The sequence below is a fragment of the Typopeltis vanoorti genome, chromosome 23 (assembly GCF_054136105.1).
Source record: "Typopeltis vanoorti isolate ZY-2024b chromosome 23, IOZ_Tvanoo_1.0, whole genome shotgun sequence".
NCBI lineage: Eukaryota > Metazoa > Arthropoda > Arachnida > Uropygi > Thelyphonidae > Typopeltis > Typopeltis vanoorti.
This window is the reverse complement of record NC_143571.1, coordinates 7733720-7750158: the sequence shown is the minus strand read 5'-3', so window position 1 is coordinate 7750158 and position 16439 is coordinate 7733720. Positions and strand designations below refer to the sequence as shown.

General features: G+C 35.8%; 1 protein-coding gene across 4 annotated transcripts in view; it reads left to right on the top strand.

The window, feature by feature from the left end:
* The window catches only part of LOC150093601 (semaphorin-5A-like), a 299721-nt gene that overhangs the window by 261053 nt on the left and 22229 nt on the right, over window positions 1-16439 (top strand). For all 4 annotated transcript variants that reach the window (XM_090412830.1, XM_090412829.1, XM_090412831.1 and 1 more), the window contains exons 14-15: window positions 1230-1397; window positions 11608-11781. In XM_090412830.1, coding sequence (XP_090268956.1) covers window positions 1230-1397; window positions 11608-11781 — 342 coding nt within the window. The remainder of the gene's footprint in view (window positions 1-1229; window positions 1398-11607; window positions 11782-16439) is intronic.

Here is a 16439-nt window from a genome sequence, read left to right as displayed (position 1 = left end):
TTTCTTTTATGTAACTCAGAACCCTGTTCTAGAAGCCAAACATAGAATTTTTTTCTAAGCTACTTCAAGGCTTCAGTTAGGAGGATGGTGGCCTGTACAGGAGCAGATCTCTCTGCTTGGACTAATGTTTATCTGCAGCCTCTCCTGACTTAAAACACATCATATCAGTTACTTCTGCAACCAAAAAAAAAAAAAAAAACTAAATGTTCTCTTTTGCATAAAATACTATTTTTTTTACTTACTCGGTCACTAACTACACAAGTCCCATCTTTAGAATGCTGCTCACATGTTTAGGGTGGTGCACCTAAAACCTCCCTAAAGGTTCTGAATGCTGTCCAGAGGAGAGTAATTTTGCTCATAGATGATTCTTCCTGTACTAACTTACTTCAACATATACATCTGACTGTATCTCATGTATTTCAGCATTGTCTGTTCTACAAGTATTTCTAGGGTCATTGGTCCACTGAACTGATAACTATCTTTCCTTCACTTTTTGGATCCATTAAAACTAGAGGACCAGCTGTCCAGTATCCCTTTTCTGTGCAGCTGCAAACACTGAACCTGCTTCCCTTCTTCCTGTTTCATTCTTTCTACTGTGTTCTCTAGAACTGCCTTCCTCAAAGTATTCACAAACAACTATACAAATTGCATCTTTTGAAGAAAAATGTCAATGAACTAATTTCTTTCAGTCCTCTGCACCATGCACATGCACTGATGTGCATATAGATATTCAATCTCATGTATAAAATCAATATTAAAAAAAAAAAAAATTCACACTTTGATTAACCCAGGAACCAGATGGAATATTTTATAGTAGGTTAGAAATCTACTCATTGTTATATCTTACCATGAAAAATCCCAGAGTTGTAGTGGGATTTTTCATGATATTTTTCATAAGTTCAGTGGTGGTTGTTACCACTTAGGAGGATTGAGCAAAAGATAATTTTGTCATTCTCCAACAGTGCTTAATAATATTAAACTAAAACTGATGCTGTGTTTTCTTATTTGTTTGGAAAGAAATAGAAGGCCAATTGTGTGTCCTTTTAATATAATTAGTTACTTTTTTCATTGATTGAAATATTTACCTTTACTTCTTTTTCAGTAAATTTTTAAAGTAAATTTTATGTAAACATATGTTACTTCACTTAAATATTGTAATGCACTTTTATATTCTTTTTTTTTTTATTTAAATGGGAAAAAAAAAACCTAATGTCCTAACTTATTTCTAGTGGATGGAGGATGGGGCATTTGGTCTAGTTGGTTTGAATGTGCGCAAACAGGGAAGGATGCCCCTGGAGATAGATGTTTTTGTCAACAGAGATCTTGCAACAATCCCGTCCCTGCAAATGGAGGAAAGATTTGCAAAGGAGCAGATTTCAGGGTGACAAACTGTACACGTAAGTCATGTTATTGTAGTTTGCCATTTTTTTTATATATTTTTCAATGCAAATGTGCTTTTTGGTAATGCCTTTTTACATTTTGTCAGAAGTGTAGAGCTTATGTAACTAGTTTAAAATAAAGCTCTGTTTTTGTTTTTTCCTTTTCATTCAGTAGTATAACTTTTTATGAGCCAAAAATATGTATCATACAATGTTATCCCTTAAACAAAAATTATAGAATTAGTAATGAAAGGTGTATGCATATGGAGAGGCTAGTATATGCTTATGCATAAGTTGTGCTTCTAGTTGTGTATGAAAAATTTCTTATTTTAATAATCTGTCTAGGACAGTGGTCGCCAAAGTGGTTGATATCGACCCCAAGGGTCGATTCAGGCTCAGGGGTCAATAGAAAAATATAAGACATCATTGTACGGGTAATATTTAATTGGGTTAACTTGGATTACCTCCATCCTGAATGACAATGCAATTAAGAGTGAATTGTGGGAACAGTGACATGAATAGGAACTGTAAGATGGAATGAGGTCATGAAAATAGTTATGGAGGCTAATCAAGTGGGCTAGAATGATGTATTTACCAATAAATGGATGTTTGTGGTTCATGGCGGGAGCGAGATTGAATACGTGTGAGCATAAGTAAATAAGAACCACGCACGTGTTGATCCCAGTCTCATTTTTGCGCATTGACATACAAGTGAGCGTTAATGTTCTAAAATTCATCAACATACATATTATAATTCAATCGTTATCCATTCATGAACTAAACTTCTCTATGTTGAAGAGTTCGGCAGGGCTGATAGTAATACCAGTGATATTAATATCACTAGTAATACCAGTGATATTAATATCACTAGTAATATAATAATATATACTATAAAATAAACAATCTAAAAACTCAAACATCTTTTTTGCTTGTCCTATTATAATTACATAATAGTAAAATAGAGGGGGGTCGATAAAAAGTAAAGAAACTCTTGAAGGGGTCGATGGTCAAAGAAGTTTGACCCCTGGTCTAGGAGTACATAAGAGTGAAAGCTGTATAACTGGACATAGAAAGGAATGCAAAGAACTGACTGGGGCTTTTGTTATATTCCCAAGATCAGAAATAACTAACATTTGACTTGATGTCACCAGCATTTTTTGTTCTTCTTTCTTGATCTTTTCCTCCTAAAAGAAAATGGACAGACAGACAAACAGATTCAGAACTTCCAACTACACTGCTGATGTATGGGATTTCCTAGCCCTTTTTCTTTCTTCACTTGCCAACTCATTGCCCTCAAGAGACAAAGATAACAGTATAGTCATCACCATTGCTGATAAGGGGAGTGCCACTGTTATTCTTAATATCAGTGAATACCATCGATAAATGGACATCATTCTCAGAAACTGATCCACCTACAGACCTTTTAGATTACAATCCCACCAGATCTCATCAAAAAATCAGTCTGCCCCAAAATGGTTTTTTATGGCCTCCTAAAATCACACAAAAAATTTTGCATAGCATTATTTAGGAACAAAATAACACAACAGAAAGTAGTTAAATAGCATTTAAATTTAACATTTTATGCATGAGACTGGATTCATTTTAGAAATTATGGACTTTACAACTGTGTTATAAATAACCTTTTTTAATATCCCGACGTTTCGACCTTCACATCAAGATCATCTGGAGCATATACAAATATACAGGACAAGCTAGGTTACATTACATACAGTAAGCTAAAGAAACGACGAATTGATCAAGTTATTCTACTGGCATGACCTCTAGTGAAAAAAAAATTATATTTATAAACTACATCAAGCTAAATTCTATTTATGCTAACATGAATAAACATTCTTTCTTACAGGTCGTTTTCTTTCAGTAACATTGATGCCTATTTTTAGCATTACAATTTTTGATCTGGGATCCTGGATTTTCTACAGTGCTGTTTATAGTTGCTCTTAGAGAGGAAGGTTCTGTGGGTCGAATATATGCCTTCCATATGTATGGGATTTTTAGACCATCATTATTGTTCAGATTGGGGTGGTTGTTAATTTCACAGGCTTCTTTAAATTTGCATTCATACCATGTTTTGGTGTGATGTAGACAACTAGTGCTTTTCAAGTTAATTCTGTGTAAGGTGTTCAGGGCATGATCAGAAAGGCCAGCTTCACCATAATTATATTTAATGTGTCATTTATGTTCTTTTTGTCTGATAAGAATTTTTACCAAAAGAAAACTATCTATGAAAGAATGTTTATTCATGTTATCATAAATAGAATTTAGCTTGATGTAGTTTATAATTTTTTTTTCACTAGAGGTCATGCCAGTAGAATAACTTGTGACAAATTCATTGTTTCTTTAGCTTACTGTATGTAACGTAACCTGTATATTTGTATATGCTCCAGATGAAGATCGAAATGTTGGGATATTAAAAAAAGTTATTTATAACACAGTTGTAAAGTCCATAATTTCTAAAATGAATGCTGATCACTGTGTAACACTAAAACAAAGGATGAGACTGGATCTTCGAATACAAATATGCTAACTCCAATCATTTATACAATTATTTTGAACAGAGCTCTCTCATTTCTGTGGGAAAATAAATATTCTTGTATTACATACATACATACATAGTTTATTCACAATATGATACAATGTGAAAAGGGAAAAGAGATTTATATTAAAAATTAAATATTGCAAATTATGGTCTTCCAAGTCTCTCTATCTTGAGCTAACTGGTAGATGTCAGATGGAGTTTTGCAGTTCAGCCTACTGATGGTTTCACATATGTATTGCCAAACTTGTTTGCATGGTCTTCTACTGCATTTTCCATCTTCTGGTTTGTACAGGATGAGGGATTCCAAAAAAGGGTGAGACTTCAGAATGTCTGAGTTGATGCCCAAGCCATCTGAGTTGTAGTTTTTTGACTATACTGACAAGTGGTTGATTTAGCACAGCAGATTTAGTGATGCGGTCCATCCAGGTGTATCCAAGGATCAGTCTGAGACATGTAGTTCCAAAGGAGTTAATTAGATCTGTAGTTTTTTTGGTGCTTATTGTCCAGGTTTGAGAACCATACAAGAAGATGGATCTACTGGTTGCATGGTATAGTCTTAATTTTGTCTTTAATGATACTAATGATGATTTCCAGATGGGATGGAGTTTGTTATAGAAGACTAGAGCCAGCTGTTTAAGTTTTCTGATATCATTTTCTGTATTGCTGATGTACAATCCAAGGTATTGAAAGTCCTTGACTCTAAGGGTTTTATTGTTGATATGAAGTATAAATGACTAAATAAACACGTAAAAATACAGTAATAGGTTTTTTTTAACTGTGGTTTTTTGCGAGTGTATTTAGTCATGAATTCTCCACGGTTCCTTTATATAATCATGAAGTATAAAGTTTTCACGACCTATTGAGAATACTTTGGACTTCTGGATGTTGATCTGCAGACCAATAAGTTTAGCCTGTGCCTCTAGTAGACTGAGATATTTTTGTGGCATTTGTTGGTTCTGTATCAATAAGTACAACATCGTCAGCAAAGCTAAAATCAGTTATTTGCATGGTGTGGGTGGATGTTTTAATGTTAAAACTAAGATCTTCTGTGTTGATGGTCTGGAAGATGTAGTCCAAGCATATTAAAAATAAGGTGCTAGTACATCACCTTGCAGGACTCCTGTTGTCACTGGAAATGATTCAGATGTTTCTGTTTCAAAGATTACTGTAGCATTGTAAGCTTTTTATAAGCTGCTGAGATTGCTTTGTATGAGTTTTGAGGGTAGACCATAGAAGCTGAGTATTTTGAACATAGTTTCTCTATTAATGGAGGTCAAAAGCTTTTTTGAAGTCTATAAAGGTTAAAATGAGTGGTAAGTTTTTGGGAAAAGTAGTATATTGAATATTTTTGGCACTAAAAAGTATGTTTGTTTATTGCATCTTTATTTGCTTTAGGAACTATATCTTTTATGCTCTTATGTCTACTAAGGAAAGCATCTTGTTTGATATTTACATATTCATTATCATTTTTTTTATGAATAACAGTACTCTATAAGCATATAAATATCTAATGGGTAGTATGTTAAGGGGTAATATAAATATTTAAGGGATAGTATATAAAGGGGGAGTATATATAAATATCTAAGGGGATAGTCAATGGGGCATTATATCAAGCAATACTTCATCTTTATTTGAGTTGTAAGTTAGCAGTTAGAATTGAAGGAAGTATAGAAAGATGGTTTAATGTTAAATCTAGTGTCAGACAAGGATGTACATTATCTCCTCTCTTATTCATTATAAACTCTTATATGGATCATATTATGAAGGAAATTGGTATTAAACCTGATATCAAAATTGGAGATGTTAATGTTAGCTCTTTGCTTTATGCTAATGTTATACTTCTAAATAAATCCGCTACAAGTTTGCAAGATTCCTTGACTAAATTGAATAACTGTTGTAATAGATATGATATGAAGGTCAGCAATAAGAAGACAAAGACAATGAAAATAGGCAGAAGCATTGAAAATATCAACTGGATCATGAATGGACAACAAGTGAAACATTTAAACTACCTAGGCATGATTTTTAGTGAAGATGCTAAATTAAATACAGAAATAGACAACAGAATCAACAAAGCTGGTATAGGACAAAGTCAACTGAATAAATTTTTATGGAATAAGAGAGAAATTAGTCAAAACCTTACACTAGCTATATACAAGACAGTGTTCAAACCAATTTTAACTTATGTGTCTGAGAGCTGGGTTAGAAGTAAAAGACTTGACCAAAGACTAGAAACCGCAGATATGAGAGTCCTGAGAAAGATTAGGGGTACAAACAGATGGCATCAATGGCAATATTATATTAAAAATGAGGATATCAGGAAAGAACTTGACATTGTTAGCATCCAGGAATGTGTTAGCAGAGCTAATCTCAGGTGGTGTGGTCACTTAAACAGAATGGGCAAGGAAGGATTAGCAAAACAAGTGTTCTCTGCCAGGTTGGCAGGAAAAAGAACCAGAATAAGACCAAGATATAGGTGGATTGATATGGTAAAAATTGTCTTAGAAGACAGAAATATAAGATCTAATAATGTTGGAGTCTTGACAGGTACCAGATTGATTTGGAGGAAAATTGTAGCTAGGAAGTTAGTAATGATGTAAATTTTCAATGTAGTACTATCATGTCAATTTTTGACACGTACCCTTGAGTGTACATGTCAAAAATTATTTTACTGTTTAATATCAATAAATTTTTAATACAAGGTATATATTAGTGTATATATATATAATAGTATGTACATTATGGTGAGAGTGTGCGCGCGCACACACACACACTATAATGACTAATAGAGGCATTATAGTGTGCACACACCTATAATGGCTAGCATATACATTATAGTGTGTGCGTGCGCACGCACACACACTCCAATGGCTGGTATATATGAGGTATATACTAGTCATTTTATAGACTGCTATAATTATCCAATTTGTTTTCTTGATTAAATTTCACTATGTGAATGTTTGATTCTTGGAAATTCAGTTGTGCTAAATTTATAAATTAGGAATTAAATTTTCAATCAGGGTGGCAACAAAATGAAAGGGAGAAATATGCAATGAAAGAGTTTTTGAAAGAAACAAAAATGGAGAGTAAGAAAGTAAAGATTTTGAATTGGCTGCCTTAATATGATTAGGACAGAATTGAGAAGGGGATGACTGCTAAGGAATTGGTAGGAAGAGTGTGCAAGAAGAATGGCATGCAGTTTATAGATGTATTGAGTAAATTTTGTGGAGAAAAGGACTTGTATATGCCTGATGGACTGCATTTTTGTTGTTTTTGGAGTTATATTTGGAGAAAGTGTTGTTCTCCATGAGACGTTGAAAGTGAAAAATCCGAGAAACTGGAGATATTAGGGAGATGCAATCAAGCGTATGTGTGGTTATCCCTGGGACAAATGAGTCATGCAGAAATGAATGTGAACAGCTGGGTGGGTCCAGCTTTCTAGTTTTTTGAATCTACATGGGCTAGTAATGACATTATGCAAGTGTAACTGTGGGTGTGCAAACAGAATGTGAAAATGAATCTACATGAATGCCAGAATTATTAGAAATAAAGGACAGGAGTTTTTGGCATTAGTCAGCTCAACTTGACCAAAAATTATCGGCATCAGCGAGACTTGGTTACAGAGAATGTTGTAATTATGTGAATAGAATGTAAGGGATATTATATTTTTAAAGAATATAGAGGGAACAGAGCAGTAAAAGAGGTATTATTACTGATATCTGAAGAATTTCAACCATCAAAAATAAAAGTTAAGGATTTTAAATCTGAGGGAGATGGTACATTTGAGGCTATCTAGTGCAACAAAATATCACTGATTGCTGTGTGGACCTGAAGATCCAGAAGAATAGGAATATGTGGATGCCATTGATCAGCAGATTAGCACAGTGAAGAGGATGAACAATTATAATGGGGGACTTTAACTACTGGGATACAGATTGGAAGGAGAGAAAGGCAAATGGCAATATGGAAATGGAATTTATGCAGTTACTAAGGGATAAATACCTGAAACAGCACATAATGGAGTGGATGAGAGGTTTGAGAGTGTCTGATCTTCTGATGCTTTACCAGATCCATCTATAACTACAGTAGCAACTTTACCTCCAATCAGGGAACATGACCATGCAGTCTTGTTCTGAACAAAGCTGGTGATTATGACAAACTTAGGTGGCAGCTTGGATCAGTGCCATGGCAATAAGAAACTGCAAGGAATGAATGTCATTAATGCATGGGAATTTGTCAGGGGTTGTTTGAGAGATGCAGTATTAGACTGCATATCCAGAATCAGGAAGATAAACTGAGTCGGGATTAAATGGATAAGTAGTGAAATAAAGCAGGAGCTGCCATAAAGGAAAGTATTGTGGAGGGAATATAAACAAAGATGTGATCAGCATGTTCAAGATCAATGGAAAGCACAGGCAAGAATGATTAGTATGTTAAGGAAGGCTAAATCAGATTGGGAGAAAAATTTTATAAGATTTGACACAAAGTTTTTGATAAATGTGGAGTAGAGAGATAACAAGGAAGTCATCCTTGGAAATTTTGTAAGAGTGTGGTTAGTAAGATTGTGCAGAGTATATTTTTTGCTTTTCGAGTACTCAATGAGTGGAATGAATTGCCAGAAGTAGTTGAGAGTGCTCTGACAAGGAATGAGTTTAGGAGAGGTATGATAGGTATTGTGTGAATAATGGTTAGCATGGTTCTACCATGATGAGTCTTTTGACTTTTTCTAGATATCTAGTATAATAATAATTATAAAAATAACAGCTGAATGGTTTTAGCAAAATGCTATTGTCATGATAGCAAATGGATGTTTTTCTTGGAGAGTAGGGGTGAATAACTAACACTCTTTTGACTGGAATGTTTATTATGAGGATAGATTGAGGGAATGTTGTTTGCAGAGTGGGTAGATAGAAGGAAATGCCTCTGTTAAGGCTTAAGTGCTAGGAGGACATCATGTTGGAGGATTCAGTGGAATATTGACAGCACTAAGAAAGGATTAAAAACTATTTGTAATACTATCAGTATTTCATCTCAGTCACTGAAACAGCTTCAGGAAGTACAAATAACATTTGCCACACACACACATACAGGCAGGCAACATAAGACAATGAAATGTGGATGTGACGTAGTCCTGTCTAGGTGGTGCACCCTCTATGGGTATTTGTAGGAGACCTGGGATGTAAATTGGGACTGCTGACTATTAATGTTTTCCAAATTATAAACAAATCTTGCTGTATTTGTTTAAATTTGATTTCAGAGTGCTGTGCTGATTCCAAAAAGTCGTTTTTTAAAAATTTACTGTGATGGAGCATGGTGGGTTTTCTTCCAGAAGATCCTGTGAGTGGTATCCAATACACCTTAGTGACATGCTTTCCAAATGGTAACCTCTCCTTCACTGTATACAGAAAACAAACTCATGCAGGCAGATACATTCACAAACTTTCCCATCACCACCCCTCTCAACAATATTGCATCATTAAAACTAACCAATAGAGCCAACAATCTTTTTCCAGTGGAACCTCTCTTTCAATCAATCGCATAATCAATCCTTGGTCATCCCTTCAGAAGGATTACAAAAATGCCATCACCATCCTCTATGTACAGTTACATTGGAGAGGGGGAAAAAAAAAGTAACTTCTACACAGCTTTTAGGCTCCACTGGAAACTTGCTACCATATTCGTTCTAACAAAGAATATCTCTCCTCTCTCTCTCAGCAACCGAAGTGTATAAAGTGACCTATTCCTGCAAACGGGGATGCTTTGGATGGACAGGTAGATCAGCCACCATCTGTTTAAATGAACACAAAACCTATATCTGCAATCACAACTATTGTCAATCTAGTCTTCCACATGTAGTGGATACCACTCGCAGGATCTTCTGGAAGGAAACCTCTCACAGGAAGTAATACTAATCAAATTCAATAATTTAATTTATTGAGGCTGTTTTATTTTGTGAATTTCACCTGTGAAATGTTGTAAACCTATTGTACATTTTAGTATAAAAATCATTAATGAATGAGTGGCTTTTTTTTTATGTTGGGCCCATACACAGGATGTTGATTGGTCAACCTATAGTACACTAGTACTGTGTTATGGGTGGTGGGTTGGGAAAGGAGGAATTAGTTTACATTTGATTTGAATGACTTTAAATTGTATTCGTTGGGAAACACAGCAGGTGGGAGACTGTTCCACAGTGCAGCAGTTGCAGGGATGAAGGAAGAGGAAAAGAAATTTGTTCTGTTTGTTTCTAGGTGTACCGTGAAGGGATGTTGTGCAGCAGCTGCACGTGTTCCAATGAGCTTGGTACTGAGCTGGAGAATTATTGATGTTATTTCGGATGAGCAGTTCCCATGGAAATATTTGTAGAATATACTTACCGCAGAGCAAACATCTGTGTGAAAGTAGGGGGAAAGAGAGTTGGTAAGGGATGGATCATTGATAAGTCTAATTGCACTCCTCTGTATTGAGTCGAGCATTTTCAGAGAGCTTTTAGGGGCCCTACCCCATATGTGGGAGCAGTATTCAATAGTTGGGCAGATTTGTGACTTGTATAATGTTAGTAGCTGTTCAGGGGTGAAGTCTTGAGCGGAAGAGAAATCCTAGTTTTTTTAAGGCTGAGGATGCAATGTTTGAGATATGTTTGTGCCAGGAGAGGTTTGATGTGAGGGTGATTCCGAGGAGCGAGATCTCAGGCTGTCTGGAAATTTGGGTATCGTCAAAGGATACTGAGAAAAAGTTGTTTTTTTTTTTTTTATGGGAAATAGTACAGAACTGGATTTTGTTGGCATTGAAATTTGAGGTTATCCAAACCTCATTGTAAGATGGCTTGGAGATCGGAGTTGAGGGTGGTGGTGGTTGATGTTCTGTAGGATGAGGTAAGTTGCGTAGGGTAAGGCTTATCAAATGCAAGAGAGGAGTGTATTGTGCTGTCATCTGCAAAACTGTGTATTGGGTTGGAGGTCAGTTGCAGTAGGTCATTGATGTACAGCAGGAAGAGGGTTGGTGAGAGGACAGAACCTTGTGGGACCCCAGCATTAATTGAGTGGTGAGAGGATAGGGAGCCATCCACCATCACACACAGTGTGCGTCCAGACAAAACTAGCAATCCACCTATCGCCAAACCTCTCCATAGCATTTGTCCAGAGATGGGTGATGTATGTGAGTGGATCTCCTGTTGATCGACAGTGACTGAATCCATACTGGCGGTCATTTATTTGGCGAGTGTCTTCAAGATAGTGTAGTTGGATAGCAGTGACTTGTCATCCTTCTTGGAATGGGCTGAATATAGGCCAATTTCCAGTTTGTGGGATAGATTCCAGTGGAGTAGGAGAGTATATATAGGTGACATAGGATATGGCTCAGTTCTGGAGCACAATGTTTCAGAACAATTGGGGAAATGCCATTGGGGCCAGGAGACTTTTTTGTGTCTCCTGGTCCCGATGGCCTTCCCATTAGGGAAGGCTTCTCTCCTACTTTATTTCTTTGTCATCAGATGTGTCATATTTGACTTACTTCATGTAAGCATAGTGATATTTTTAATTCATCATTTGTAATAATTTTAAATATTTTAATAAACGTTTTGTTTTACAATATCTTTACCCAGCAATGTTGATACAAATGAACCTAGATTAAGTAATTAACATTTAGTAATTGCATTTCTTTTCCTTTTAGGAAATGGCCATTGGACAGAGTGGTCTGCTTGGTCATCGTGTTCTCAGACATGTGGCTTAGCAGTTAAATCAAGACGGAGATCCTGTGGTAACCCTGCACCAGCACATGGAGGAAGAGTATGCATAGGACCAGAAAGAGATGAAATATATTGTACAACAAATCCACCATGTCCTGGTAAGTGTTTTGCATTTTGTTTTTAATATCCTAAATTCTTTATATTACTATAATATAAGTAGATATAATTGATTTTAAAATGCTTAAATTGTCAGAAAAGTGTAAATATAAAATAATTTTATGATAACTTACAAAAAACAATTAAAATATTTTAAAGTTCAGTCATTAGTGATAATACTCTTTGATTGGAAAGGCTTGTGTCAATTTCCTGTCACGGCACAAAAGGAATCTTTATAAACATCTTTTCGACTAAAAATTGAGCTAGCCAATATCATACATAGGTAGAAAAGTTCTCCTACAAAGAGCCAGTATGGGTTCCATGAATACCGAAATCTAAAAATTGTAGTACCTTTTACCATCAACCAGACCAAATTGATAACATTAATATGCATCAAACTAACTTGTTCAGACAAGGATTTTAATCTTTTGTATTAGAATCTTGATTAATAATTTGGTATGTCGAATGATCTTTTAGAAAATTGTGATTTTTTTTAATGTGAAACATCTTTACATACATAGGAGTAAATTTGGAAGATAAATGTCACAAAATTGCTGGCTGAAGTAACTGTCATTGCCCAGAAGTAGTGACAGTGCATGCAATACCAGTACAAGTCTCAGATAGGCTTCTCTCCAATATTGAATTCCATAGCAATACACTATGCACATAAGAAAACAAACTTTAAAAGAAAATAAAAATTAAAAACAAACTCTGTCAAACATCACAACAAAGAAAACTGTATAAAGAGAAGGCATCCAAAAAAAAAAATAATAAAATAAATAAATGTATGTTGTATAATACAAAGCAAAAAGACAAATATACCACCATCTATGTAAACATAATTTCTTCCTATAAATTTCATAGTTTTATTCATAACACTTATAACACAATTACTAGTAACAGAGGTATAATAATTACTACATATCTCAACAAAATGAAAACCAAAAATACAAATTTGTTTTTATTCTCAACTAATAGAGTGCATCATAAAGAGAGGGAACTTGCTCTGTAGCATATCTTAGATAATCAAGAGCTTGTCCCAGCAAGCTAACTGTATAATTATTGCATGGGTACAGGGGGGAAAAGATCAGAATGAGGAAAGCGCATGCACACTGCATTACATTATAGCAGTCTATTCTGTGTACGTCCTAGAGAAGCAGTGAATGGAAATGGTTCTTTATCTTTGGCTATTCCCTCCTGCCCCCAGGTAAATATTGCCACCATTCAGAAAATTCATTGAGAAAATATAAAGAAAAAAATGCATGTGCAAATTGCAAAGTCTTATGTATCCCCCATTTTTTGACATGGAATTACTTCAACCTGTATATTACAAAATCAGGTAATGAAAGTAACTGCCATTATCTGCTGCTACCCAGTCAGCTGCAATAGGTTATATTAATCTGTCTGGCACTGCTTCAGTGTGGGATTATTAGCTGGTGTCATCTCATTTTGTGAAAAGTGGACACTTTTATAAAAGTGGAAATTATCCATTACTGCAATATCTCACTGTTGATGATGGAACAGGTACTGAAACATCTAGAGAGAGAGAGAGAGAGAGAGAGAGAGAGAGAGAGGAGACTGTTCTTATAGCAAAGAACAACAAAGAGAGACTGTCCTAAGTGTAGGTATGATATGATATCTAATGTCTGAGTTTCATAGGAAATCCAAATATGTTAGTGTTAGCAGTTTTTTAATGATATTTGATTCTCTTCAAACCATTTGAAATTACACTGTTTTTAAAAGCCATTAAGTTAAATTGACTAAAGAGTTTTATGTGAATAGGAGTGAGATGGAATGAGGGTGGTACAAGACAGTAGTGATCAGATGCATGAGGAATATAAAATTTAGGATAGAAAGGTGATAAGCATGGTAAAGAAAAGGGGGAAAGAACACAGAATGAGAGGAGAATAGCAAGATGATATTGATGAATAGTTATGGTAGTAGTGACAATGACAAAGAATGCAGAGGAATTATTTAATGAGCATATATCTTTGGCATGAATAATACTGGGCATCAGTTAGATGGGAGGCAACTATTAGGAAGATTTGAGGTGAAAGAATTAGAGGTATAGCAGATGTTAATAAGGACATTAGGATAGATGACTTTTTTATCACCTAGAGCCTATGCCCTTAACCTAATTATTTAATGAAAGGTTTCTCTAGAGTGGAAAGAAGGCAAACTAGTTAACTAGGCTAGATGTTAATAAGGATATCGGGATGGATGAACTATTTTCATTAAATGCTTATTTAATGAAAGCATGTTTCTGTGGTAAGTTGCACCATTATAGCTCAGTCTGTATATTTGCAGTTGTGGACACAGTATTAGAGAAATTGGTTAGGAATACAAGATTGGGTTAACAGATATAGTGATTCTCTATGATCACTGTGGGTTTTCAAACAGTAGATATTGTTTTAGCAATATACAGGGTGGCCATAAAATAACTATGCCTCTTTGGAGGCATCTGTAGCTAAAACTAATAAACGGAATGAGACCAAATTTTATATTGAGACTTTTGAAGGCATGGGGAGATCATTTCTGCAAAAAAAAGATTTAGTACCAAAAGTCGCCAATAGGGAATATTTTGGCACTGGTGGAGCCAAAAACAAGCAGATAATTACATTAAAGGCAGATAAAATGGAATAACATTTCGTGTAAGCGACAGCCACATCATTCATTCCAGCTGGATATGTGGTGCGTTACGATGATGATAAGAATAATAATAAACTAAAACAACAACTTGCGAGAGACACAGAAATTAATGTAGTGATTGAACTCTCAGGAAATAATGTTTTATTCATCAGAATCGGGGTCCCCTGGACCACATACACACGATTTTCAATGTGCTGACCTTTCTTGCGTACAACAAATTGCATCCAGTGTGCAACATGCTCTACAGCCGAGCATAAGCAGTCTGATTGGATGTTCATAACAGCCCGTTTTATGTTCTCTTTCAAGACATGCAAGTTGGGAACACCACCAACATACACAATGGATTTCAAATACCCCCACAGCCAAAAGTCACATGGAGTGATGTCTGGGGATCGAGGTGGCCATGCTGTTGGAAAGAACAGACTGATAACCCTCTCATTACTCAATGTTCAATGCTCCATCCTGCATAAAAATTATGGAGTCCAAACATTGTCTTTGCTGCAATGCAGGAATGACAAAATTTTCCAGCAATTGTCGATAAATCTCTCCAGTAATGGAGTAGGTTACAGGACCTGTAGGAGTAATACACTCAAAAAAAAGTATGGTCCTATTATGAAATCTGCTGTGAAGCCATGCCACACACGGTTGCTTTTGGAGAATGCAGTAGTACTTGCTGGATCGCTTTGGGATGTTCAGATGCCCAAATTCTGCAGTTGAGTGTTGACCGACCCATTCAGATAAAAATGAGCCTCATCACCCCACAATATTCTCCAAGCCCAGTCATTGTCGACCTCCATTCGGGCAAGAAACATTAGCACGAAGCTCATGCGCTTATAATAATCTGCAGTAGTTAGTGCTTGCACACGACTGAACTTATACAGATAGAAGTGAAACATTTTCCATTAGATTTTCCAGACTATACCATAAGCCATATCAAGTTTGCGAGCTATGGCAAGAGCGATTGAACCAGTACTGGTCCCTGTGTCATCGAACACTGCAGTAGCAACATCTGTTACCGTCTCTTCTTGCCTTGCTTTCCATCCTCTGCCAGGTCTAACTCAGTGATCCAGTTTCTTCAAACTTCTTAATCATAGCTCGCAGTGCTACAGCTGACAGGACCTATACGCAGGTTATGAAGCCTTCTAAATTCCTGAAGGGTTGCTACGCCATTACACTGTTTAAGGTAAAACAACTTAACAAGTAAAGCTCACTGAGGCAAGGTAGGATGCATATTGAGCTCAATTCATCAGTCATTCGAATAACTGCCTGACCATTCCCAATCCCTTTTTAAGTGGAATTGGTGGTACTGCTGTCATGTATGCACAGTAAAATTTGCATAATCCTTTTTACCTGAGTTTACTGCAGATATTTGACTGCTTTCGGCTCCACCAAAATTTTCCCGATCGGCGACTTTTGGTACTAAATATTTTTTTCACAGAATTCATCTCCCCATGCCATCAAAAGTCTCAATATAAAATGTGGTCTCATTCAGTGTATTAGTTTTAGCTACAGATACCTCCAAACAGGGAAAGTTAATTTATGGCCACCCTGTACTTTTATCTAATGATAAAGTGATGAATGTGTCAGATAAGTGATTCACATACAGTGATATTCTTGAACTTTGCAAAAGCATTTGATAGATTACCCCATGACAAGTTGGTGTACAAGCTGCAGAAAATGAGATTGGATATTCTCAATCTCTAAACAATACCAGCAAGTTGTGTATGATGGACAGTGTCTCACAGAATAAGTTATCAGTGGTATGTGCCTCAGTGATCTGGTCTTGAACCTCTGCTGTGTAACTTATTTGTTAATAAGTTACACAGTTTACTGAAGCAGGACACAGTTACTGAAGATTTCCCATCAATCCACATTTCATGTGGATTGATGGGAAATCTTCAGTTGTGTCCTGCTGATGATGATGTAAAACTGAGAAAAATTGTAAAGAGTGTTGCTGAGAATTTCCTCAGGATGATTTCAAGACTTCTCACTTGAACAGATGAATGGGATT